At 60.3% G+C, this 26,813-nt stretch overlaps 1 protein-coding gene across 1 annotated transcript in view; it reads right to left on the reverse strand.

The window, feature by feature from the left end:
• FREM2 (FRAS1 related extracellular matrix 2) overlaps positions 1–26,813 on the reverse strand; it is an 84,064-nt gene that overhangs the window by 32,022 nt on the left and 25,229 nt on the right. Inside the window, exons 3-6 of the mRNA XM_028526590.2 lie at positions 14,416–14,562; positions 13,632–13,862; positions 6,524–6,649; positions 5,070–5,321 (exon numbers count right to left, since the gene is read on the reverse strand). Coding sequence (XP_028382391.1) covers positions 5,070–5,321; positions 6,524–6,649; positions 13,632–13,862; positions 14,416–14,562 — 756 coding nt within the window. The remainder of the gene's footprint in view (positions 1–5,069; positions 5,322–6,523; positions 6,650–13,631; positions 13,863–14,415; positions 14,563–26,813) is intronic.

Here is a 26,813-nt window from a genome sequence, read left to right on the forward strand (position 1 = left end):
CACCGGTGTGGCGGCAGTCATAACGGCGGCAGCAGAGCAGCTGCGTTCTCCGTGCTTCCCAGACACGAGCCCCTCCATCCCCCACACCTGTCCCGTGAGGTGGGGCTCGCACGTGAGACTGGGTCCTGGAAGGGGCCCCCTTCCTGCCCGAGGAGGGGGAGCTGGGGTGGGACCCTGGGTGGCGCGGCTGCCCCAGCAGGCCCTGTCCCCAAAAGCTGGACGTCATCTGATCGCCTGGACCTCGCCCCCCCGTCTGACGATGTTGCTGATGTTGCAACATTGTGTCTGTCTCCTCGAAGTGGCCAGTCAAACGTCCCCTGTGGAGAAGGCTTCGTCAGCAGGTGCAGCGCCTGGTGTTACGCAGACGCGCCGACCCGTGCAAGAACCTCAGCATGCGCATTCCGCTCCGAAGTCCGTTAACCCCGCAGGCTGGGATTCCTGGGAGGACGGCGGCACCCTGCGAAGTGGGTGTGAGGCGCCGCACAGAGCAGATGGTGCGCTGAGCCGGGGACCCCGCCCCCCCCAGCGCTCCCGGCCACCAGCTGGCCTGCTCACAATCTTATCTTGCGAGTGCAGGATCCCCTTGCAGCCTGAGCGTGGGGAGGGGCCCCGGCTCTGTGGCCCTGAAAACGATCCCTCTGAGTGAGTGTGATTGTTTGAACACGCAGCAGCAGGAGGAAAGAATGAGCCGGTTGTTGGCGCCGAGACCCCCGGGCTCTCTCTTTGTGCCGGGCTTCCTGGGCGGCGGAACGGGCGGTCCGGGAAACACCCTCGGGGAGGGGAGGCCGGACACGTCCGCCCGTCGGGGTGAAAAGCAAGCCGCCCCCCCACCCCCAAAGGTTTCTGCCCGGCCGCCCCTCTGCTGCCGGCTAACAGAGCCCCCCAGCCACTCCCACAATGGACAGACGGTCACCGCCCCAGTGCGGGTGTGACAGCGCCCAGCGGTCTGTGCACTGGCAGCTCCCACGACTGGGTGTCGGTGTCGTAGGGACTGGGCCTCCCTGGGCCCCGGGCCTCGCGAGAGGCCTGGGTGGGAACGCAGAAGTGTGGCCACAGCCCAGGCCTCCCAACGTCCGGCCCAGAAGGCCGGGCACTCAGTCTTCCCGGGAAAAGACACCCCGGCCAGACTGGGCTGCCCACGGCACCCCAGAGCCAGCCTCGCCCCCTGACCCCTGCGACACCGGACGCTTTGCCTATCACACCGCCCTCCTGCCTCCTCCTCACCGTCCCCCGCCTCGGAAACAAACCCCTCTTCTGCGACCGGTTCTGTCCTTGGCTTTCCTCCTTCTGAACAGACTGGAGCATCCTGGCCGAGGTCTCAAACGCCTTCCCAGGCCCCACCTGTCGCTTAGTAGGTGCGCAGCAGACGCTGGCCATGTGGTGCGCGTGGTGCGTGGGATTCGGTTTTTCTTAAGCGTTGCCAGGCATTTCGTACACGCAGGTTCACTCCGCTCCGGGCTTGTTCCTGAGTGCTGGGATACCGACCTCATCACTCTTCACGCCCCTCCCACGCGGAAGCCCGGGTATCATGTCCATCATTCCGTGAGTTCTGGCGCCGCCTCTCGGGGTGAGACGCCCCGAACACCCGCTGGCGTCCAGTGAGCCCTTGGGGTCGCCGGCCACCCCAGTGGCCCGAGACGGCGGCTGTGCTGAAGCACGCTCCTCGGCCAGAAACTCGCCTTTCTGTCTCCCGATTGTTAGTGTCGGTCTAACGCAAGATGTGGTTTTCCCAAATCCGTGAGCTTCGTGTTGAGCTGGCCCTTCCTCACGAGGACGGGCCTGACTGAGTTGACAAAGCCCGCACACCACTCCACGGGTTCCCTTCCCGGTGGGGCTCCCGCTGGAGAAGGCTTTTCTGATGTAAATGAGCTTCTGACCAAATGAGTCCCACTCACGCAGGGCTCCCTCCGCAGCCCCCTTCCGGCCCCCCCCCAGAGTCACGTGGGACGTTCTGCCCAGACGGGGAACAGGCTTGAACACTGGCCCCCTCCCCAAGTCTGCGCCTCCCAGTGATGGAGAAACCGGAACAGTCCCCGCCCCCTGCGCCGACGCTGACACACGTATGGGGGTCACTCTGGTCCAGGTTCCGTGCCTGGGGCCTCCCTCAGGGAGTCGTGAGGGTCACCGTAGCCCGGGGATGACTCTCGTCCCCTCTGAGCTCCACGGGCCTGCCCTTGACACACAAACGCCCAGGACGCCGCCTCTGCGTGACCTCGGGCGGTCCCCGTGGCCTCTCCCAGTCCGGTGTTCCCGCCCAGCCGACGGAGAAGATGCCTGGTCCACGGAGCTGTTCGGAGGTTTAACCGGACGACTCATGTGAGGTCCTTGGCGTGTGGTTAAGTGCTCAAAGGGGGCCGCTGTGAGGGGGCTGTTCCGTTGCTCGAGAACGAAATCCGGCTTCCCCCGAGCGCCCCGGGCGTCCTCCCTCCTCTCCAGGGCGCGCCAGCGAGCTCCTGCCGGACGCCCTGCTGGGTAGCCGCGGTGCCTCCGTGTGTCCACTGGGCAGGCGACAGGCCCGCCACCGTCCGGAGAGGGCAGCCCCCACCACGAGCAAGTGCAGGTAAAACTACCGGCTCGTGTTCCTCACAGAAACGGGGCTTCAGAGACACGCATGAAGCTTGACGGAAGCGCCCGTAACCAGTGTTGGCGACGAAGCACCCGTAACCAGTGTTGGCGAGAGCGGAGAGAAAAGGGGACCCCCGTGCACTGGTGAAGAAGTCCGAAACCCTGACTCAGGATCATGTCTGCACCCCTGTGTTCACTGCAGCGCTACCTACAATAGCCCAGGTGCAAGAGGGACCCCAGGGCCCACCGGCAGACGGCTGCTGAGGAAGAAGTCCCGGCTGTGTGCGGTGGGTCGCGACCTGGCCGGACAAGAGGATGAAATCTTGCCGTTGACGGCCACACAGGTGCACGCGGAGGGCGTGTGGCAAGTGAAGGAAGTCAGAGGGGACGGATACAACGTGACATCACTTACCCGTGGAAAGTGAAAAGCAAAGTGAGTGGGTAACCAAGACGGAACCAAATCCACAGACGGACCCACAGGGGATGGGGGGGCGCTCGGTGGAAACGGGGGGGGGGTGGGCTAATGCACACCAACGGCCGGTCACAAAGACGGCCAGAGGGGTGTAATGCGGCGTCTTGGGAACATCCTCAATAATGATATGGCAATGACTCCGCGTGGTGTCGGGGGGCGCTAGGCTTTCGGGGCTCCCTGGGTGAGGGGCACACAGGCGGGACTCAGCACCTGCACCTCTGCAGTCCTTCGAAGACAACGAAACTGGCCCCGGCTGCCTGCGGCTGTCGTGACCACGGCCACGGCGTGGAAACAACCTGAGCATGGACGGGAGGGGGACCGGGTTAACAGCGTGGCACACACGCACGGCGGGACACTCCTCATGAAAAAAGACAAACCGAAGCCCTTTCTGACGGCAGCAACACGGATGGCCCTGGAGGGCGCGGGGAAGAAGGGCCGAGAAAGACAAACGCCAAACGGTCTCACTTGTGTGCGGAATCCAAAGAAGAAAAACAGCTGATAAGTACGGGGGGGGTGGGGAGAGATTCGGGGTTCCCCGAGGCAGGGGCTGGGGGTGGGTGCCACGGCGGGCGAAGGGGGTGAAGGCACACACTTCCGGCTGTAAAACCAACCCCCCACCCCCCGGCCGGGATGCACCGGGCGGCTGCCGTCAGTAACACTGTTTCACATGCTGCAAAGTCGCGGGTCATTGCTGACAATATTGAACAGCGACTACATCTCAAAGGTTCTCTTCCCAAGAGCACCCAGGTTCTTTGGGAACTCGGCGCTGATGCACGGGAACTAGACTTACTAGTTCGCAAATACCAAGTCGCCTGCATGCCTGAAACTACCAGAATGCTCTTCGTGGATTAGCTTCAGTAACAATTTTTCCTGTGATTTCATTTTGCCCCATCTGCACCCCACAGAGATCCCTTTGTTGGGGAGAGATTTTCCCCCAACAAAACAAACGGAAACAGAGTCATCATTAATTATGCTTTCAGTCTTAAAGTGAAGTCTACCCATCTCCTCCCGTCTTAATGGACAGACGGGGCGAGGCCGGAGCAGCATTTACGGGGAGGGATCCTTAGTTCTGTTTGCGCCGACATGCAGAGGGCTGGCTTTCTTCCTAAGAGCAGCTGAGTTTACAACAAAATGCCTGTGTTTATGTACATATAAAACGGAATTGTTCACTGAACTAAAAAACTAAAGCAACATTTAAATATGCAAGCGTAGGCATGCCGGCTGTAATCTACGTGTTAAGGTAAAAACCTCCTGGGTTTTATAAGATGATTTCAGGTGAAAGTCTTCTGACCTCCGTCCAGCCTTTCCTGAACCCAAGACGCATCACACCAGTCCCCGCCCTCCCCCCCCCCCCCCCCCGCGAAGAAAATTCGGGAGGGACAAGGAAGGCGTCGGAGTCAGGGCCCCACCTGTCCGCCTGCTGCTCTCCCTCCCCTCTCTGGGTCTCTCGCCCCCTTCCCTCCCCCTCTCTCCTTCCTCCCGAGGGCGAGGGGACCGACTCCCGGCGCTGGGAAGACCGCTGGGCGGAGGGATCCCCGTGTGGAAACGTCCCCTCCCTCCGGAAGAGGGGTCTCCCTCGCCCCTCGCTTTGGGGGCACAGAGATGCCCGTCGAACGTAACTTTCCGTAAACGTATTCCCTTTCTAGTCATTCCCTTAACGGCCTGTCTGCTGGGTGTCTTTGAAAAGCGAGTTCAAACCCTGAGATTCAAGTGACACAACAAAAGCTTTAAGAGCAAAACCAAACAACAAAAAAAGGAGATTTAATTGATCTAAATCGCTTCAGTTCTGCACCATGAAACTCTAAAAGTTTCGTCAGCGAACGGCAAACGGCGTCGCACAGAGGGAGGGACCGCACGGCGTGGCGTCTGCCCTTGGAAGACGTTAAACTAAGACACGTGGTTGGATGCGGCCGCGTGAGGCTTCACCGGGCACCCCATCCAGCTCCCAGTCACTCCGAGGGGGGCTCCCGCCCACGGCTGCGCCCGTGCCTGCCCGGCAGGGGGACGCCTTTCCAGGGGGCCCGGCACTCACCGTCATCTTTGTCGGGGACGATCGTCACCCGGGCCCCCGGGAACTCGGGCCCGATTCTCCCGCCCATGGGCATGCTCAGAAGGACCCGGAAGGTCTCCTCCTCCTCGTACAGGGAGTCGTCGATGATCACGACCCGGCAGGCTTTCTCGCGCTCGTCCTTGTCGAAGCGGATGACGCTGGTGTGGTCCTCGGGCCTCGAGATGTAGTCGGAGTAGGACAGCACCGAGGTGGGCACCGTGCCGCTGGCCGAGCCTGGACGCGGGGGGAGGGCGACAGCGTCTGGCACTGACCCGGCCTCGAGGCCGTGCCCAGAGACCACAGCCTGTGACGGTCAGCTCCCGTCTGCGAACGAACGTGGCTGGACACTGCCCCTGGTCACTGGCCTGGCACCGCGGGTCAACTTCACCACGGCCTCAAACCGAGGGCAAATAGTCCATTTGAAATGTTTCCTTTTTTAAAAACATTTATTTTTAGACAGAGGGGACATGAAGGAGAGAGGGAGAGAAACATTGATGTGTGGTTGCCTCTTGAGCGCCCCCCACTGGGGACCTGGCCTGCAACCCAGGCCTGTGCCCTGACTGGGAATCGAACCAGTGACCCTTTGGTTCACAGGCCAGCACTCAATCCACTGAGCCACACCAGCCAGGGCTCAAATGTTTTCCCTACTTCCTGCCAGGGGCCCCTTAGGACGACCTGATGAAACAGAACAACAGCTCCCGCTAGTGCATGCCTGCCGGCTGCCTCCTGCCTCACGGACCCTCTCCACCGCTCTGCTCTCTCGGGCTGGGCTTTGTGCGTCTGGTGGTCGGGCTTACAGAGGTTAAACCCCAGGCTCTGGGACCCGGAGTGGAAGGCGGACGCCCTGAGGTCTCCCGCTGTGCCTGCCGCCCTCCTCTGCTTCCCCCTGCCCCCACACACGGGCAGGGAGTTGGCCGAGTGTCCGCCCAGACAGCAAGAGTGTGGACGGCTCCTGCTTCTGCGTCTCGGGAGGTCCGTGTCCTTGACTCACGGACATCACGTGTTCATTTTAATTGCGTGTCCCGTAAAATCAGCTTTCCACAGGGCGCCTGCCCGTCAGCAAAACAAAGGTTCTGAAACTGGATTGAAATGAATTTCTGATTCGTTTACCATTAGTGTCTTTCCTGGGGTTGGCATTTCCTTGACACTCTCTGTTTTGTTTTCCTTTATTCTGAAACGGGGACCCCCTTTGGCCTGAGCGGCCTGGGGCGGGGGAGGGGCCTCAAGGGCCCGGGGTCCACAAGGCACTCGATGCTGGAGTGAGCAACCGAGGGGACCCGATACTTCCGAGCAAGCGGCAGCAGAACCCGCCACTGCTTTATTTTTTCCTCATGAAACTTATAAAAAAAAATAAAATGCTCTGCCCGTGGCCAGAGGCCGTGCCTGCGCCGGGTTCCAGAGGCTCACGGCTGACCCTCGGGGGCCCGCCACGCTACCTTGCTGCGTGTAGCAGACCACCATCAGCTCCTGGCTGGCGTCCCCGCTCCTGCGCACGGGGACCCACAGCTCGCCGACGTCTTCCTCCACGGAGAACTCGGGCTGCGGAATGAACACAGTGGACTCTGCGGAGAGAACACAGCCACAGTCGCGTTACTGGCGCCTGAGCGTCTCGTCGCGGGAACAGTCCCTGCAGACGGGGGCTTCTGCACCCACGGACTCCCCCCCAACACCGCCCCCCACCGCCCCCCACCTGGGCTTTGGGGACAGGCCCCGGGCCGGGGAGGGGAGGGGAGGAGGAGGAGGAAGGTGGGATGAAGCCTGCAGGCGCTGGGCCAGTGAACCCCTGCCCAGAAATAAAGCCCGAGGTCGCTCCTCCCTCCAGAAGCCGTTTTCTTCCCCGTCGGCGGGTGCTGCCGGCCGCGTCCTCTGAGCCCCGCTCTGTTCTCGGGGCACGAAGCCCCCCCACTTTGCACCACGCAGCCACACCACGGCGTTGGGGGGGCCCTCACAGGCCATCTGTGCCGCCCCCTGCTTTACAGACGGAGAAACCTGCTCGCGGATTTGAGCGCGTTTGTCCAGGACCCTTCCTGGTCCGTCAGGATTACAGCCCGGATCTCGTTAGATCTGCTGGTTCTGCTCTGTTCACCCCAACGGTGCTCCTTCCTCCTGAACGATTAAAGCATCATCCAGCATCGTCCGACACTTGGTTTCCTTCCTGGTCGTTTTTTAGGAAGAGCAGTCCCTTTCGAATTCACACACTGGTGCCCCAGCCAGAGGGGCCAGCCCACCCGGGCGCCCCTCTGCCTCCGCAGGAGTAACCAGGACACCCAGTCCCCCCCTCCCCCGCCCCGCTGTCCTTGCACAGGGAGCCCCGGCGACTCATTTTCACGGTGGTCGGAAGGCTCACTGAACAGTAGAAATGGCATAAAGCGCTGGACACACCCTGTTCAACGTCAAACCGCGTTTAGTTCCGCAAAACGTCCGGTTCGGTGATTTGACGCGACGGCCCCGAGCGGACGCTTCGGTGTCTGCCCGCGGTGGGCGTCACTGAAGGTCCCACGCTCACGGGAGACGCCCGTGGGTGTTTCTACGGGGGTCGGCCGCGCCGCTGCTCCCGGCTGTGGGGGCCCCCGGAGTGGTGGGCGCGGCCCGTCTCCACCCCCAGGGCCGGGCGGAGGAAAGAGCGGGCGTTGTTTGGGCCGGACCCTGGGTTTGAAGAGCATCACTTGGGGCCGTTGTGAGACGGACACTGGGGCCCAGGAGCCGAGGGGAAGCGTGCAGCTGCGAGGCTCGGCCGCGGTCCCGGGAGGAGTCCCTGACCGTTGACTGTGGGTGCGGGGGTGGCGGCCGCGGGGGCGGGGCAGCAGGGCCGGCCAGCGGTCCGCGGACGCGCAGACACCGAGCCCACCGGTTTCCCGGGGGTCGGACGGGGCGCCGGAGGAAGCCGAAGCGGCAAGGGCGTCCCCCGGTGCCGGGGCCACGGCCAGCCGCAAAGACAGAGCTGCGGCGTGGACACGCGGGGAAGACGCGGAGCGTGGGCTTCGGGGCCGGGATCCACGGCTCCGTCTGGGGCGCGCGCGCTCAGAGGGCGGCGCCTTCCAAGCTTCCGCAGCGTCAGATCGGCCTGGGGGCGGGGGGCCGCGACCCTGGGTTTCGGGGTGGGGGGGCCTGATGGGAAATGCGGGTTGGCGCGTCACCGGCGCGTCGGTGGTTCGGGGCGAGGCCCCGTCGGGACGGAGACGGAGACGAGGATGAGTCCCCGGGACCAGCGTGGAGGCCAGGGCAGTGCAGACAGCGGAGTCCGGGGGCGTTGGAGGCGGGACGGGCGCTCACACACGGGGGCGGGGCCGGCCCGGCTGTCCGCAGCGCTGCCCAGGCGTCCAGCACGTCCAGACCCGGGACCATCGCCCGGTTCGGCGAGAGAAACCCCCGTCAGTGGCCCCAGAAATGGGTCCCGGGGACGGGCTGGGGGGGGGACACAGACGCTTCGTTCGACATGTTTTGCTTTAAATACAAGCAAAGTGGTATCTAGAGAAAGATTTTTTTAAACATATTTTTAAAAATGCTGAGTTTCAGTGCGGGTAAAAGTTACTCCTACCACTCGGAAGTAGGATTTTACCAAACACTCTCTATACGGGCCACTATTTTTCTTCCCGAGTGAGTTGCTCAGAAAGCCCATGCGGGTGGGACTTGAACCCCTTGGCCGCCTGAGCCCCGGTACCCCCCCCCCAACCCCGGGGGTTTCACTGAACCTTCCGGGACTTCCCTCGAGCGCCCGCGGGTGTGAGTCACCGTGACAGAGGAGGAGGCCGGGTGTGGGCAGCGGAGCGCAGGCCCAGCACCGGGTCGGCCTTCTGCTGAAGGTCGGGTTCCCGGCAGACACCTGCCGTCCGCGGGAGAGGAGCTGGGAAAGGGGGAGCAGGAGGGCGTCCCTGAGGGACCCACGGTCAGTGGGCGTGGTTTTCCCCGACACCGCGGGAGCGGCGGGCCTGCTGCCCCGAGGAGGAAGCGCAGTTCTCCGAGGGCAAAGTCCCGGACAGCAGCGAGGTTCCCGGGCTGGCCTTCCGACGGCTGGCGAATGCGGGGGTGGGGGGGGGCCCTGCTGTCCGCTGAGCTCCGCTCTGACCTTGGCCCGGGTGTCGTTTTGTGCTCGTGACAAGGACGGCCTGTTCGCACCGTCGCCGCGGGCTCCCAGGACGTGGGGCGCAGAGGGAGGCTCCGTGACTGGTGGGAGCCGGCCGGTGGGCGGCGGCGTCCGGATTTGACCCCAGCAAGTCTGTCGGAGGTCAAGTTCGCAGCCGCTGTGCTGCCTTCCCAAAGGCACAGCAGGGGCGTCTGGGAGCATCCTTCGTGCTGCAGGACAGGAAGGGGCTGGACCGAGGTGGCCAGAGAGATGGACGTTTCTGCCGCGGGGCGGGGCAGGGAGCCGGAGACAAGGGGCTGGAGAAGTCTTCCAGGGACCCTCCGTGTTTCAGGAGCACCGTGCGCACACAGATTACACGCACACGTGATTTCATTCACACGACATTGCAAAAGCACGGGGCAAGAGCATATCACATAGAACGTGCCCATTAGTAAAGTTACCGAAGCGTTCTGCAGGAGTGCAGGCGTGTAACACACACATCAGCGTGCACACAGGGGCGCTGGCTGCTGAGCGGAGCAACAGAGGAACAGGGCGTGTCCGGTCCCGGGAGACAGCCGTGTCCGGAGGGCGTGTGTGGGAGGGGGTGAGGGCCGCCGTGCAGGGAGAGCAAACTCCACACCCAGTGACCGGGGACCGACTGGGGCGCAGGGGGGGGGTCGCCCTCTCAAACCCCAACGGCGGTCTCTTCCACGTGGCTGCTGTTTCTTGAAATCCCTCACTTTTTGGACAACGAACTTGCGCCGATTTTATATTTTCAGATGGGTTTCATTATTCTTTATTTTGAAGCCTAATAAAGTGAATGCACTTTTAAAAATTGGTCAGTGTGACCATATGTGATGAGCACTTTGATTTGTAACTAGCACTTTTATTCTTAGGTTTAACTGTGCTGTAACTTAGGCAAAAAAAGAAACATGACTTCTGTTCTCAGAAATAAAGTAGTTGTAGCTACATTTGAAAGGGAATGTTCCAGCTGACCTTTTCTCATTTGTACTGAATAGATTAAAAAAAAAAAACAGACTCTGCTAAGAATCTGACAGAAACAAAATCCCTTCTCCATTTCTTGTTATCGCAGAACAGAGTGGGGAAAGAAAATGCCGTGTGTGGATAAGGCACTGAGTGTGCGTTGTTTTGAAACAGCCTGGCACATTCAGAACCTTCTGGAAGCCATTGCGGTGCACCTCCAGGCTACGCTGGTGCCCAGAAGCCTGCTGGGCGAGGGGAACCGGATGCAGACTCGGTCCCTGTTGTGTTTGAACTTGGGCAGCTCTCCCGCACCTCTGAAACAGGTGCGGTAAGGCCGGCTAACTCCAACAGGGGCTTGGAAGGAAAGGAGTGAGGATGATGAAAATGCATCTAAATAACACAAGTGTAACAACAATCCCCCGCGAGGACACCGGAGTTCCAAGATCGCTCCTCCGCATCAGGCCAGCTCGTTGCTTAGGTGCCTCTCTGGGTCACCTTCCCATTACTGCATGTTTTCCTTTGTGGGTGTGGAGACTTCCAGAACGTTTCAAGTCGCTGAAAGAGTTTTACTTTGCACTGCCTTTTTTTTTTTCTCATCCACTCTGTGGTGCCGGAAACTGTGTCCTGGACTTGTAACAAATATCTTGTCTGAGAATTTGTTTGCAACAAAGAATTGTTTGTTCTTCTTCCGGTGGTGAGCAGCTACAGAGTTCAAAAAGAAACACGGGGTGGCCCCAGCCGCTGGTGGGGGCTCGGTGGGTTGGGTTCTGTCCCGCAAACCCAAAGGTCATGGGTTCGGTTGCGGTTCGGTCCCCGGTGGGGCGTGTGCATACGAGAGGCAACGATCGATGCTTCTCTCTTGCATAAGCACCTCATGTACGGTTACTTTCACGGTGCATATAGGTGCGTCTGTATTTAACAACATGCACCAGCTGTACCTAAACCACGACTGTGCAATGTAAACAAGTGGATAGAGAGCATTCCAAGAGCCTGTTTACAAACATGTGAGAATCCAGGACACATCCGTGCATGCGTGTCTGTGTGTGTGTAGAGTTTGTGTGAAGTTTGTGTGTGTGTTGGATGTGGGAACCGGCGTTCTCACACTTGTCACACGCGAAGCTGAGAGCACCCGGGAAACTTTAGGGGTGATGATGCCTGACGCGGAGCGCGGGCCGCCAGGGCGGGGGCGGGGCAGGGGGGATGCGGGAGGAAGGAAGGTGTGTCCTGTGCCGGGCACCTGCATGGCGCATGCCCAGTGAGCTCCGTCATTGCCAAGGGCACCCGCCACGGGGAGGCAAGGAGAGTGTCGGGAGAGTGGGTGCCTGCTGCATGGGTGCAAACTGGAGAGCGGGGAGGAGCGCCCCCCCCCCCCCAAAACAGCGCAGAGCCAATGACGGCGCCTTCCTGCCCCCAGGACGCCGCGCTCGGGCCTGGAGGTATAACCTCCCGTTCTGCTGCGATCGCCCACCCCAGGGCCCCTCCCCTGCAGGCCCCGAGCTCCTAGATCCCAGGGACGGTGTCTCACCAGCTCTGGGCTCCCCGGGCGCAGCGCCGTCCGCACGCAGCGCACCTGTGCGCTGGGGCCGGCTCTGCTGCCGCGTGAAGACGTCTCGCCGCCCGTCCCGGAACCAGCGTGCGGGCGGGCGGACGGACAGAGGGCTCACAGGCGCGACGCCTCTCCCGCGAAGACTCACGAGGGAGTTTAGAAACACACGCTGCACCCCGACGTACTTGAGGTGGTGACCCTCTGTGGCAACAACGAGGAGGACTGTTTAATCCCTTCAAGTCTAAGGTGACGTTTATGAGATCAGACGCAACGACCCTCGTCTTTTACGTCTCCCGAGAATGCCGCCACGCAGGGGGTAACGAAGTGTCTCTCCGTCTGTGCGTCAGGAGGCCTCACCGAAGCTGCCTGGCCTGTCTCGGCCGGTCACACAACTGGAAGTGGCGCAGCTCGGACTCGAACCTCAGGTCTTGCCATGTCCAGACCACTGGTCTCCAAGAAGACCTGGGGCACAGAGGCATGATGGGACACGTGGCAGTGGCTATGGGGGGGGGGGGGCGCCACGGCCGGGGAGGAGGGCTGCACGTCCTCTAGAAACTTGTCGGACGCCTCAGACGGTCGTAACGTGACATAAAGTGATGGGGACGTGCCCTTTGGTAGCCTGCAAGGCGTAGGCTGGAGGAGGGGTGTGTGTGTGTTGTTGTGCGTACATATTTCGTGTTTAATACCCCACTTCCCAGACCTGCTAGAGGTAGGGAGTGTCTCTCGGGGCTTATAAATCCGAAGGCACAGAGGGGGTAGCTGTCTCAGTCCCTACAGCAGAGCGTGGCATTTGTGCAACTTGGAGGATACAACGTCACGAAGTGGCTGGAAACAAACTCGGGCGAAGAGGCTAGTTCATCTGCACTAACGCTGCCCTGGAGGGGCTGTGTTACTGTTACTCCACTGCTCACCCCCACCGCTCACCCCCACCACTCACCCCGCACTTGGGGGACTAAGTAACCAAGTTACTCCTTCACAGAACGCATAAACACTGGCGCTTCACCTGGACCCGAGAGCGGGGACATCGGTTACACAATCGCAGCCAGGGCCCGGGTTCCCTCTCCTCTCTCTAGTGATTCTCGGCATTTTAACCCGCGGGCTCCCACACATGTACTGGGGAGATTGTATCTTCCCCGCGCAGTGCAGGGTTTTCTGGCTGACAGCAGCAGCAGGCTGGCAGCAGAAAAGAAACTCCTGTCTGGCTGCTGACGGGATTCCAGCTTCAGAGGAGCCCTTCCAAGCTTTTTATAAATGCCAGCCTTCAAAAGCCGTGCCACCTCCCCCCTCTGCCAGCCCCTGCTGCAAGGAGACGAGCCAAGACTGTAGAAGTGGAACAGGAGGAGGGAGGAGAAGGTCGAGTTACACATAAAAGCAGCAGAGTTTACTTTTGGCAACGCCGGCCAAGGGTGTGCATTGACAAGCAAATGTAATCTATTGGAAATTAAAAGCAACGGCTGCAAAACTCCGAGGAGGGGGCGTAGGGGTGGGGGGGGGCATGATGCAACCAATCTGGAAACACACAGCGACATGAAAATCTTGGGCCGCTGGCTGAGGGCAACTGGAACCATGGCGTGTTATGTGCGGAACAAACCCACCCCAGAGTGACCTGATTCGTAAACTGTGTGTTTAAAGCACAGTTTTTAAAGACTGTTAGGGGACTTTAAAAAGGAACTAATTCATTGAAGAAAAACGAGATGCTGGTTGTAATGGATAAAATTGCAGTGAGAGAAAGAGTGCGTTAATGATCCCGTTCATGTCCATGAAGATAATAAGGCCCCTTCGTTGATTTCGGGGCTCCCTCTGCCCCCAGCATGGCTGAGCATTCGGAAACACGCGTCCGGGAACGGCTCTCCACGGGAAGCCCACACGCTGAACACAAAACTCCCCGAACCGAGTGTCGGTCCTAAGAGCCCCGCCCCCGCAGCAGCCCCCACAGCAGCCCCCGCCTTACCATCCCCGGGGTCCACGATCTCCACGGTGGCGGCGGCCGGCGGCTCCAGGGCGGCCAGCACGGGCTCCGACAGCACCACCTGGAACGTCTCCGACCGCTCGTGCGTCCCGTCGCTCAGCACGCGCACGCGCCACGAGGCGCGCGTCTGGCCTGGGTTGAACTGCACTTGCTTCTGCGCTTTGCCCTTGAAGTCCTTGTCCTTCTCCGCCGTGCCGTCCCTGGTGCCGATACCTGCGCGGAACCGCAAGACCCGGCCTCAGTCTCTCCCCCCTGGGCGAGGACGGGCTCCCTCGGGGGCCTTTGCGCAGGGCTGGCCGCTGGGCCGCACGGCTCACCGAACAGTTTTTTGTTTACTGTTCGAGCGGCCTTCACCTGCGTTGTACGCGGGTGTTTCCGCGGGCTTCCATCTGACGGATAAACGACACACTTGCCTATGCCTCTCTCGGGTCTAGTGACATTAACTTTAAAAAACTTATCAGTGATTACTGCCAGTTTGGTAAAGTTACTGTCTATCAGCAGAAGGATCCCGTGTGGGTGTGAATGAAGACGTACATATTTTGGTTCACGCTTCTGGTTTTTACAGCCTTTTGTGTCTCGATGACTTTATCCCTGACCCAAAACTGCGGGTGTGTTTTCTGTAGCTGTTAGAGGCCATTTCAGCGGCAACATCTCCCTAAGCGTGAAAACGGGGGCAGGGACCTAAACACCCCTGAACCGTTGTTAGACGCCGGGGAACTTTGGCCGGACCGCGGGGTTCGGGGCCGGGAGCAGGCGGGACACTTACTGACGAAGGAGGTCTCTCCCAGGTAACCTCTGCGCTGAAGGGCCACGTCCAGGAACCTGGCGTCCTCGTGCACCAGGTAGTAGTCCCTCTCGAGGGAGATCCAGGCCCAGCTCAGGTGGAAACGCTGCCCGGTCAGCTTGTTCCCGCCTGGAAAGCAGAGGTGCGGAGAACCACGTCAGGGCCGGAGGGGATGGCGTGAAAAATCCCGCATACGTGGGTGACGCCGCCTTACGAATCACTGCAGCCACCTGGTTTGATGCCCAACCCCGGACTCTGCCCGTGGCGATGCGGCGTGGTGTCCGGTGACTGCCACCCAGAAACACAGTAACCGCCAGAATTATGCACAAAATCCCTCGATCTCTAGGAGCAGGAATGGGCAAGGGGGAAGGAAGCCACTGAGGTTCGTCGTCAGCCCAAGCAGCCGCGCTGCAGGCTGACCTACTCGCCACAAGGTGCCGCCAGGGAGCAGCCGCGTCTACCCAGGAGGCGGCCGGGCGCGCCCGGGCGGTGAGCACACACCCAACTCCGCGAATTAACTTTTTCTGGTTCGCTGAGCAACTGGGTGGAAGGCTTTCATTATAACCACTTAAGGAAAAGCAAATATCCCGTCTCCGCCTCCCCTCTCCACTGGATTCCACTCCATTCCGTAGAACAAACAAACAGCCCTTTTCACCGGCTCCACTCGACTCTGAAGATAAAGCGGCCCCCCCACCCCCTTCCCCCCTCCCCCCCCAGCTCCAAGGGGGGAGCCGCTGCCGGTCAGGAGAAAACAGCCCTTGTGCGATCCCTCTGATGTGAGGCTGCTCCGCCAGGTGAGCCACAGGAGAGGCGTTATCAGCTGATCACTCTGCAGCCCCCCCACACCCCCCCCCACACTTCCTTTGATCTGCACCAATTATTTCAGGGCAGGGTGAGGTGCGTGAACGCAGACATCAGGACCTCTTTTAAGTCTTCCTGTAACAGGGTGGGGAGAAGCCCAAATAGTAAACACGGGCGGGAGGGAAGCCCAATCTGAATTCCAGTTTCCTCTCTCCTGAGCTCCCGGGGAGGGGTGGAGGGAGCAGCACGGGAGGAGAAGACGCGGGAGAAAGGAGAGACAAGGAGACAGGAAGAGGGGCCGACGGTAATACACCGGTACCCAGAAAGCTGCCCGAGGGGAGCCGTGGCGAGGGAACAAAGAAGAGGAAAGTGCCGGCCTTGGCTGGAAATTTAAAAAAATAAAAATTGCAGCGATTTGGAGTGAACCATTCGTGTGTCCTAAAGATCGAAGAGAGGACCCAGGACAGCTGAGATTCTGCAGGGACATTGGTTTTCTTGCTTATTCCTCTGTTTCCAATCAGAGTAAACTGTAATTCTTTATCTGCAGGAGTGTGTCTGCTTGTAACTGCCTGGGCACCCGGGGCGGGCGCTGGACGGACCCACTGTTCTCGTCTTCATGTCCCAGGGAGTTCCTGGGACGCCCCGGGACTACTCACTTCTTGACCAGAGAAACCTAGGCAAGAAGTGCGGTTTTTAGTGGTCAAGTACCTAACTCCTGCATATTTTATTCCTTTTTTATATGTTGATTGACCTTAGAGAGGAAGGGGGGGAAGAGAGAGAGAACATTGATGAGAAAGAATCATTGTTTTGTTGCCCCCATATGGGGATCAAACCCAAAACCTGAGTCTGTGTCCTGACCGGGGGTCGAACCCACAACCTTTCGGTGCACGGATGACACTCCGACCAACTGAGCCACCGGCCAAGGCGTTTCATCCCTCTTTCACGAGTGTCGGCTCACACACACACAGCACACACTACAGTTTCATTTGACTTGTGACTTGTCACTTCCAGCCCAATCAGTAACTCTTGTGTCCAACGAGTACTTTTCATTTTATAGTTTTGTGTACTTTATTCCTGTTTCCTTTCCCCTGCATCCCAGAGTAAAAGATCACGTACCCACTGGTTTCTCTGTTTCTCTAAATTTGGGCACTTTTTTACACTACTTGATTCTCACCCTTTCCTGAAATATTCCGGAAATTATCACCCTTCTAGAGAGCACGTGTTTTAAGAATATACAGTCCAGCTCTGGCTGGTGTGGCTCAGTGGATGGAGCGCCCACCTGCGAACTAAAGGGTCACTGGTTCGATTCCCAGTCGGGGCACATGCCTGGGTTGTGCGCCAGGTCCCCAGTAGGGGGCGCACTAGAGGCAACCACACACAGATGTTTCTCTGACTCTCTCCCTCCCTTCTCCTCTGTCTTAAAATAAAATCTTAAAAAAAAAGACTATTGAATTCCGAGGCCTTCTTCCCTCGACACGGCGAGGCACAGCGAGCCCCGGTGCGAACCCAGCCCCATCCAGCGCCTTCCTGCCGATCACCACAGCGCTTCCCGAAACCTCGCGGCCCACACGTGTTTGCGGTTCCGTCGGCTCGCTGCGCCTGCGCTGTTGCGACCCGGAGCACCGCCCTGTCAAAGGGGGTGGGCCTGCGCATGCGCCGGCCGAGGACGCGCGGCGGGGCTCCGTCTCCAAGCGACGCAGACGCCCTGCGGACGGACCGCGCACAGCTCGCCCAAGCCCGAGTCTTTCTGGACGGCACCCTTCCTAAGATGTCTTGCGTCCACACGTTTATTCCCGGACACCCTCGTGAAGCTGTCACGTTCCTGCCTGTACACGCGAACGGCTGGAATTCGTGTCTATCCAAGTGGCACCGCCGGGGGCTGCCGGGGACGAAACAGACGGTTTCAGGGACAGCTCATTGCGTCTCCCTGTGCAGGTTAAAAAGTACAGCCGCTTGGTTTCCTAGTTGGCACCGGCGCTCTGCGAGGGGAAGGGTGCCAGGCTCCTGCTTAATCAGGGGTTTCGAGTGGCGCACAGCTGCCAGGATGTCCTGTGTCCAGCGCTTGGAGGTTTTATTTGAGATAAAATTCAGCAGTGATTTCGAGAAGCTTCGCTTTGTCCGACAGCAGCCTGCTGCAGGGGGATTGTTTTGGAGGCTTAGCATTCGCTCTAAATCAGAGGGTTTTAAGTGGCTGTTTTGCTAGAGAATCTGAAGTTACGTGTATAAAGCTTAATTCTGAACAGAAGTATGTAAGACATCATGTCGGATTCCCACACACAGGAAGCCTGTTGTGTTTCAGAATTTATAAACTCTTGGGCACCAGGGATCAGGCAGGAAAAGTCACGTGGGGAACCCAGGAGCGGAGATGTGGCTTTTTGTAACTCTTCCTGGAACTGACCTTGCACAGTGGAGCTCTGCCTTTCATTTGAAGAATGCAAAGATACATTATTTCTCCACTTATTATATACCATGTAAACTCCTCTAAAGCCTTAGTTACACGGAAACAGTAGCTCTTTACTTTAACAATAGCTCCAGCTTACTGAAGGCGACATTTTAGACCGAGTTAAAACAACTTAAAAAAAAAAGATTTTCCTTCAGTGTGATTCCTTGCCTTTCTCCGGTCGATTCTGTCCCCTGTGAAGTGCAGGAATGCAGCCTCCACGTCCCACTGCAAACAAATTCAAGCCTGTGACTTGTGTGGTGAATCCCCACGACAGGTGCCCGACAGCTGACAGGCACACTCTGAATGCTTTGTTCCCAGACCCTGACCACCGACTCCATTAGGCTTTTACGAAAAGACTTCTGAACTTTTCCAGCTGGTCTGTCGGCCCTTCGTGTCCTTTTTCAGTGAAACGAAACAGGTTTCTTTCTTTTGTTTTAGAACCACGCAGACGCACCCCCCCCCCCCCACCCGTTAGCTCTCCCTGAGAACACAGGGCTGCCGGATGTCCCCAGGACCAAGTGCCCCCCCCCCCCCAGTGTGGAACCAGTGTCTCGATGTGGACTTGGGCTTCATGACGGGTCACCTCTGGGCGTCCACTTAGCTTTGGCAATTTTTTAAATCCAAAATTGTTTTGACACATTTTTTTTCTGGAAGAAAAAAAGGTAGTTCCCAATAGAACATTCTGGCTTGCTAGAACTCCACTGGCCTAGGATAAAGCTCAGCCTGGAAGCTGACCTGGGAATCCAAGGTGCAGCCGTTTGAAGAGTTGTATCTCCTCCTTTAACTCAGCAATGGGAATAGTGACATCAAAAGGAGATTAAGATAACAGCATTATCTCATTTATGGGTTAAATTATATCACTTTATTTTCAGCACTTTGTTCTCCTAGAAGGCAAGGACCGCGGTTGGCAACCAGGGACACCATCAGCCCCGGTTGCTAATGGTGGGGAGGATCAGAAATTCTAGTTAAAACATGGGATTCATTTTCTGGCCATTTCTGTGCTAGGACAATCATTTTTTTTAAGAGAAAGACTTTATTTATTTACTTTTTTTTTTAGAGAGAGGGGGTGCAAGGGAAAAAGAGACGGAGCAAAACATAACTGGGGGGGGGGGACCTGCAACTCAGGCATGAGCCCTGACCTCGTCGGGACCTGAACTGGTGACCTTTCGCTTTGAGGAATGAAGCTCAGCCGACGGAGCCACACCGGCCGGGGCTGGGGCGTCCTGTTAGATCTGGCTTTGTCTCCGAGTCCTCCCCACGGGAACCTCCGAGGGCCCTGCAAGTCAGGTGAGTTTTACGGCCTGCTGAAAGCCCCCGGTGCCAAGCTGAAGCCAACTCGACTCTTAAACACGCCTCCAGCGCCTCCAGGAGCTGACGTGCGGCTGTGGAGAGGGGACGAGCACGCAGATAACGTCTCCCCCCGCCCCCCCCCCGCAGCGGGAGGGGGCAGGAGCCGTGGAGAGAGGCCCCGGACACCAGGCACAGGAAGGAGCGTGGGCGCTTCGCCCCGAGGATCAAAGACGCACGTTCGGGGAAGAGATAGGGTGTCAGGGGCCGAGAGCTGTGCCTGGAGGATTAGCTCTGAGCACAGAGATAAGGAATCCGCAGGAAGGAAACGCCAAGGAATCCGATCTGGTGGGAGCTCAGGACGGCCACGGGGTGTGCGTTTCCTTCTCCTTTTATCCTGGCCTGAGGGCAAGGGCGGGCTTCGTGGGGCCGGAGCGGGAGCTGGGGCACAGACGGGGCACCTGCCGGTAGCTTCCGCAGTTCTGTAGACCACGTCATAATTCCTGCGGTGGTTCCACGGTAAGCTGTTCAGACACTGCTGGCGATACAACTTTTTTTTTTTTAAACCATCACCCAAGGACACTTTTCATTGCAGGGAGAGAGAAAGAGAGAGAGGGAGGGAGAGAGAGAGAGAGAGGGAGAGAGAGAGAGAGAGATCAGTTGTCTCCCCTACATACACGCCCTGACTGGGGATCGAACCTGCAACCTTTCACTGTACAGGACGCCGCCCGACCAGCAGAGCCAGCCGGCTGGGACGGGCAGTACGACTTCTGATAACCGATGGGTCACTTTCTTCCTCTGTCCTGTGCACAGCTCCTCGGCCATCCGCGGCGCCCCGCACCTGGGGGAGAGGAGGCGCGGCGCCGGTCTGCTGCCCCCACGGAGACGCAGACACCGTTCGAGGAATCGCGGGGGAAGAGGCGCTCGGTGGCGGCGCGGACTCAGGCGGGGAGAGGCAGGGGCGGCCCCGGGCCCCGGCCGACCCGGTGGGCTCCGCGCACGTGCGCGGTGGCTCCTGGGCCGCTCCCGGGAAGGCGCCTGCAGGCTCCTCCTTTGTAACCGCAGGCCCGCGTGGGGGGAGGACACGTGGGAACCAGACGGGGCGCCAGCGTGGGCTCCCCTCCCCGCTCTGCTTCCGCGGGCTCCGAACCTCGCGTCGCCAGGTAACGCGAGGGTGGAGCCGACAACCACGCCCACGCTCGCCGGACTCCGTGATCCACTTTCGTCCCTTAGGGACGCGATTCGACTGCGAATCCACCGGGAGCGGGTGTGACGGGTGTTTGCCCGCCGGGCTCCAGGGACTCGAACTGCTGGCCTGCTTTACGGGAGGCCGGGGACCAGTCCGCGTCTCCCCCGCTTCTGCACCTGCTCGTCGGCCTCCTCGCCGCCGCACGCCCGCAGCCCCCAAAGCAACGCCCGTGGGGCCTTGTCCCCATCCGCGGACACCTCGGGGCGCCCGTGAGAAACGGGCATCGCCCGCTGCTCCGCCTCCCCCGGCTCCGGTTGTGGACGCGCGTGTCCCGCCCACAGTCCAGTGCATGCCGCATTTCCCGCGTGGCGGCGGCGGGGTTCCCTCGGGTGCGATGTTGCCGACCGACAGGTTGTCCAGCCTCAGCGGCAAAGTGCCGCCCGGCGCCCCCAAGCACGAGGAGACCCGCCTCGCACGCAGGGCGCCTGCGGGTGGCGGGGAGGCTGGTCCAGGCGCCCGGGGCAGCGCCGCCGGCCGGGGGTTCAGTGCCCCCAGACCAGGTGTCTTTGCCCAGAGACGCCGGTGGAACCAGGCTGCGCGCCGGTTGGTGGGCGGAAGGCTGGGCCTGCAGCCCGCGGGCGCCTGACGCGGGAGCTCCCCCGGGAGCAGTTAGTTTTCCGACTCTCACTCCAGCAAGTGAGGAGCGTGGATCGAGTTCACTCAGACGGATCGCACTGAGTTAGTCTCTGGGGACGAGTCGGCGCAGACCCCGGGAAGCGGGAAGGTGTCCTTCCACCACAGTCTCCCCCCTTTACCAGCCCTTCCGTGCACGGGCCCCAGAATGTGAGCTGAAGGGGCCCCTCAGGGCGCCCCCCCCCACCCCCCTCAACCCTCTGTCCCAGACCCTGCGGTTGTGGGCGAAGACGGCTCCGGCTGCCTCGCGGCTGCGTTTGTGCGCTGCCCTAATCCGAACAAACCCAGGGAACACACAGGCCGGTTCTTAACCCAGAGGAGGAGGAGGATGATACACGCGGGTGAGCTCTGATGCAGATTCTGCGGGAGACCCCGAGGGCGGCTCCTTGTGGGGTCTCCGAGCACGCAGCAGCTCAGCTCTGGGGTGCGTGCCTCCTTCCGCCTTGTCTTTTGAGAGCTGGAGTCTCGGCCTCGGGGAAGCGGATTTTCCCGAGCTGCAGGCCCCTCCGGAGAGCGTGCCCCGTGTCACACAGATGGACATGTCGGTGTCAGGCACAAGGATGTGGACTCCACAAGCTGTGAACCAGCAGAGCCACACGGGGCTCAGGCCACGGCGGGTCTCCCGGCTCTGCCTTTGCCCAGGCTCCCAGGGAGGAGCTGAAGAGATGCTCCGTCACCCCATGTTTCACGCCAGCCCCCAGCGGTGTGCTTGGCACACTTCTTATGTCAATGTGGTTGCTGGGGACAGACCCCTGCACAGCTGTGGCCCCCACGGCCCGGCCTGTGGCTCCTGGGGTGCCGGTGGGCAGGGGCCCGAGAAGGGGGAGGTGGACCCAGCAACCCCGGTTCTGGGCAGAGAGGGGGCGGCACTGTGGGAGTGGGCTGACCCTGGAGCTGGGGAGGCTCCGACCAACCAGCATGACACAGCGCAGGCGCACACCTGTCAGGAGTCCCTGACAGCGGCCCCTCTGCAGCACAGGTGTAAACTGGCCGACCCTCAGCACCGCCTTGGGGTCCCACCGTGCCCGGGGAGGGGGCTGGGCACGAGGCTGGGAGTGGGGGGAGCATGGTCAGGGCGGTTATCTCAATGCGTCTCATAATGCCCCTGTGTGGGAGGTGTGTCCACCCTCCAGGGGTCACTGTCAGGTCCGGAGACGGACGCCACTTCCAGTCCCGAGGGGGGTGACAAGTCTGGGGCCCAGGAGCAGCCTGCCACTCTCCTCCCGCACTTCTGCTAAGTCATGGGGTCACCCAGCCAGGGCGACGCTCCGTGTGTAGGGGTGCGGCCTATTAGTGCAGGAGCCCGGCGTGCTGTGTGCCGGGCAGCAGCGACCCACCGCCCGAGCGCGGGTCAGTTTCTCCCTGTTTGAGGCCGAAGGACCCAAACAAGTAACCCAGGCGAAGGGCAGACCCTCCGGCTTTCTGAATGAACTTGGGGTCGGAGCCAAGAATCGGGGCAGCTGGAAGGAAAGCACTTCTCCCCGGCTGCGCCCCTTCCGGCCGCCCCTTCCGGCTGCCGCTGGTCAGAGCCGGCGAGTCCGGGCCTGCAGGGGGGCCCCTCACCCCCACGCCCCACCCGGCTCCGGCCCGTCCAGTAAGAAAACAGAAAGGAAGAAAAGAAGGAATGTGTCGGTCTCAGCCCCCGTTTCAAAAAGAAAACGGGCAGACCCCGAGTTCATGCCTCCCAACCATCGTTTCGTAACCGGCCCGGGTTTCATTGTGTCCAAACTCCTCGGGCTTCCGCAGACGCCTGGACCCCGCGGCCCGAAGGCCGTGCAGGTCGAGTGCAGGCCTGGGGGGAGGGGTCGGCTGTGTCTCTGCGGACGAGGGACCGAGGACGGGGCACCCTGCGGGGAACGCCGAGAACAGCCCGCACGTGAGCCGCGAGCGCACTCGGCCCCGGGCGGGATGCGGCAGCGCGGGCGGCCGAGCACGCTGATCTCCGGAGGGGAGGCACCAGAGTGTCTCTCAAACAAGGACGCACGCTGGTTCTAAGGGTCGCGAGTGGGCCCCACCCACGGCCGGGGACCACGCGCTGGCCCCTCCCTCGGCGCGCCGCGCCGCGCCTGCGCCCCGGCACCGCCCCCGCGTCCGGCCGTGGCGCTTCCAGACGGCGGAGCCGAAGGCGCCCAAGGGACCACCGGCGAAAGACCCCGGCGCAGAGGAAGGAGGAGCTTGGTGCCGGGACACATTGCTCAGCTGGTGGGGTCTCCATAAAAGCTGCCTTCCAGCCCCGGCCCGGTGGGCTCAGGTGGTTGGGGGTCCTCCCGGGCACCGAGCGGCTGCGGGTTCGATCCCCAGTTGGGGCGGGTCCCGGGGGCAACGGATAGAAGTTTCTCTGTCACATCGACGTTTCCCTCCTTCTGTCACTCTCCCATCAACACAAACCATTCTCCAGCGGGGATGGAAGAGAAATTATTTCCCAGTGGGAGGGGAAAACAAAACAGAAGGAAGAGAATCACATTGGCCGACGAGACCCAGACGAGCCCCAAGCATTTCAGAGCGAGAACGAAGCCTGAATTCACCCCATCTTTTCCCGCCGCCCCGTGTCACCAGGGCCAGAGGAGGCTGCGACGGGAGGGAGGCGGCAGGGCAGCCGCTGGCGGGGACGCACGCGTTCCCGGAGACGCCGGCCCCCAGCCCCGGGTGCTGCGGCTCCGCAGACGGGGCTCAGGTGTTGCTCCTCGGCCTGAGGTCATAAACATCGTGAGTTTGAAATAATGTGACAGTATAATAATATACAGCGATATTAAACTCGGGGAAGGCTTTATGATTTCCCTTTAAAGCAGCCCAGAGACGCGCTTCTATTATATTTTCCCTGTTAACAAATAGCAGCCGGACCGAACAAAGCAGCCCTCTATTTCCACCCAAACAGACACGGCCTCACCCACAGCCACAGCCGAGGTGCGTCTGTCAGGACCCCCGCCGCCTCCCGCCCCCGGGCGCAGGGAACCCGGGAGGGCGCAGCACCTGGTGCGGCAGACCTCCCCGCCCGCCCGCCCCGCGCGCCTGCCCCGGGCAGCACTCGCTGTGTTAGATCTCTGGAAACACATTCTTAAAATAAACCTCATCGCCTGCAGGGCTCTGGGCGAACCAGAGCCTAATTCCTTTTGTGGCGCCAGACGGCCCCCGCCCCCCGCCCCCAGCCCCGGAGGCTCCCCGGCCCCTCGCCGCCGATGAACCGGTTCAGCACCATTTGTTTACCTGACGCCCGGAGAGGCGAGGCGGCTGTCTAAGTCCTGTTTGCACAGCGGCGGGGGGCGGTGCGGGCTCGTTCCTGGGGGGGGGGGGGGGGACCCGGCCGCTGCAATTACCGAGGGGTCCCCCAGGAGCCGTGCTTTGGATTATCTTTTAAACGTGGGTGAGCTCCACACGGAGACAAAAGCAGGAGAGAAAAAACGATAACCAAACAACCCACAAGTGCTTTAATCTGATTGTTCGAAGAAGGAAAAAAAAAAACAAACAGCAACAAAACACCTTTAACCTGTCTCGTTTTCCTTTGTACCCAAAGGTAACCCTGATGGCTGGGACGGTGGTGGGGGGGGGGTTAAAGGAGACGGGGACACGAAAGCCATTCTACCAGCTGAAACACGGTGAGTCAGTTTTAACCTGGAATATTCTAGAAGGCTGGCGCTAAAGGGGAACTCCCTGAAGGTATTTTTAGATTAACCTGTCACTGTTTTTAAACCTGAGTCAGCAACATGCCCAGAGGTGTCTGTTCGCAGCCACAACAGCAAGATCGGGAAGTTCTGGGTTTCTAGACTTTACGTGAAAAAGAAACACGCACCCCACACCTGGTTTCGGGGGTGGGATACCCCAGAAGATACTAAAAAAAAAAGCATTTTCATCGATGTCTGTCGAGGAAGAAAGGAGGGAGGGAAGGCACGAAGAAAGGAGAGGAAAAAGAGGGAGAGAGAGAAGGAGACAGTTACAGGCAGAGGGACAGATGGACAGACAGAGCCCTGCTTGCCCTCCCCATTTTCTTCTCATTTATTTCAGATTCGTCACACACAGGCGGCTTTTGTGCCTGACTCGTAGGTTGTTGAATTAGTCCAGTCCGTTGGCGACTGCTCAGACCCCCTTAACGTCAGGCCATACTGTCTCTATAAAACATAAAAGCCACGCATGTGTGTGTCTGACCGCAAAAGGGAAAGAAGACAAGACACGAGGGGGGCAGAAACCTGGGCGTGACCCTGGAGCGCCAGGACGAGGAGGAGGGGCACCTGGGGAGCCCGTGGCCTCGAGCGTCCCGAACGCAGCTCAGCGTGCACCTGGGGACAGCGAGGACGGTCCCGCGAAGCCCCTTCCGGGAGGCTGAGACCCCAGGGAGGAGGGCGAACCAGAGTCCCAGGTCAATCCTCACAGAGACGAGAGGGAGAACCGTGGGCCTGCGGGACCCGGGCTCAGGGTGGGGCAGAGGGCCCCGGGCTGGGAGGCCTCTCGAGGCTGGGGCAGTGGACGTGTGGAGAGCCCCGAGAGTGAGGACGGCCTGGAGGGGAGGGAGGGGAGCGGGTGGGGGCGGGGGCACAGCGCCGGGCGGCAGCAGACTGGCCCACTTGGTCACCGGTGCGGCAGCAAAGCGGGGGTGGGGGGTGGGGGAGGAGGAGGGTCGGAAAGACGGGGACCGATGAAGAAAGTTGGCCGCTGGCCGTCGGGGAGGCGGAGTCTGAGCTCCGCCTCGAGACGCACCAATCTGGTGGAATTATCCAAGGACGCGTTCAAATGAAGTCGGACCAGGAATCAAAGATGCCATTCACAGGCCCCGGCCGGGTGGCTCCCTGGGCTGGAGCGTCATCCCGTAGACTGAAAGGTTGCGGGTTCGATCCCCAGTCCGGGCACATGCCTAGGTTGCGGTTCGGTCCTGGTTGGGGCCCGAGTGGGAGGCAGCTGATCAATGGTTCTCTCTGACATCGATGTTTCTCTCCCTCTCTCCCTCCCTTCCTCTCTCTCCAAAATCAATAAATCTATCCTTGGGTGAGGCTTAAAAAAATCATTTACAAATAACCAGCAAATTCGGATTTCTGCCCACGGAAGGGGAAACTCGATTAGGATACAACAAGTCTATAAATATCGCCATAAAAAATAGAAGTTGTGTTCAAAACAAGATAGGAATTCTTAGAACGTCAAGGTTCACCGTGAACAAGCGGGCCGGCCAACCAGGGAGCCCGCCACACGCAGCCAACCACAGGGATTCCCGAGCGAGCAGGCGGGACTCGAACTCCTTCTCACGAAGAGCCCCTCAGCAGCTGCCTCTGTGTGGACCGAAGCCAGTCAGCGAAGGGCCCACCCCCCACCGAATGTCAGCAGACCCCACCACCGACCTCGTCCTTTTACTGTGCCTCCACCTGGTCTGTCTCTCTGCCGCTACCTTTAAAAGCTCTTACATTTATTTCTACTGGGGTGACATTGGTTCACGGGGTCACGTGGGTTCCAGGTGCACACGTCTGTGACACGGGATCTGCATGCTGCACCGTGTGCCCACCACCCACAGTCAGATCAGCCCCCGTCACCACGGGCGGGCCCCCTCTACCCTTTACCCCCGTCTCACCCCCCCTCTGGCGACCCCCACACTGTCGCCTGCGTCTGTGGCCTTCTGTGTTATACCCCACACACGAGGGGGTCACGCGGTTCTGAGCTCTATCGGGCTGATTAAGTTCACGTAGCTCGACACGGTCAAGGGCCATCCGGGTTGTCACAAAGGGCCGTATTTCGTCTTTCTTGTGGCCGAGCGGTTTGCCGTCGCAGAGACGCACCGGGCTCTCCTCTGTCCAGTGCTCCGTGGAAGGACACTTCGCCGGTGGTGTCCCTGTGCTGGCCGCCGTGGACAACAGCGGTGCATGCGTCTCTGCAGATACACGTTCTCCAACCTCCGGGCAGACGCGCAGAGGAGGGTCCCATGGTGAGCCTGTTCCTCCTTTCCTGAGGAGCTTCCAGATCGTTCTCCGCGGCGGCCGCCCCGGGCTGCGT

This window comes from Phyllostomus discolor, chromosome 11 (assembly GCF_004126475.2).
Source record: "Phyllostomus discolor isolate MPI-MPIP mPhyDis1 chromosome 11, mPhyDis1.pri.v3, whole genome shotgun sequence".
Classification (NCBI taxonomy): Eukaryota; Metazoa; Chordata; class Mammalia; order Chiroptera; family Phyllostomidae; genus Phyllostomus; species Phyllostomus discolor.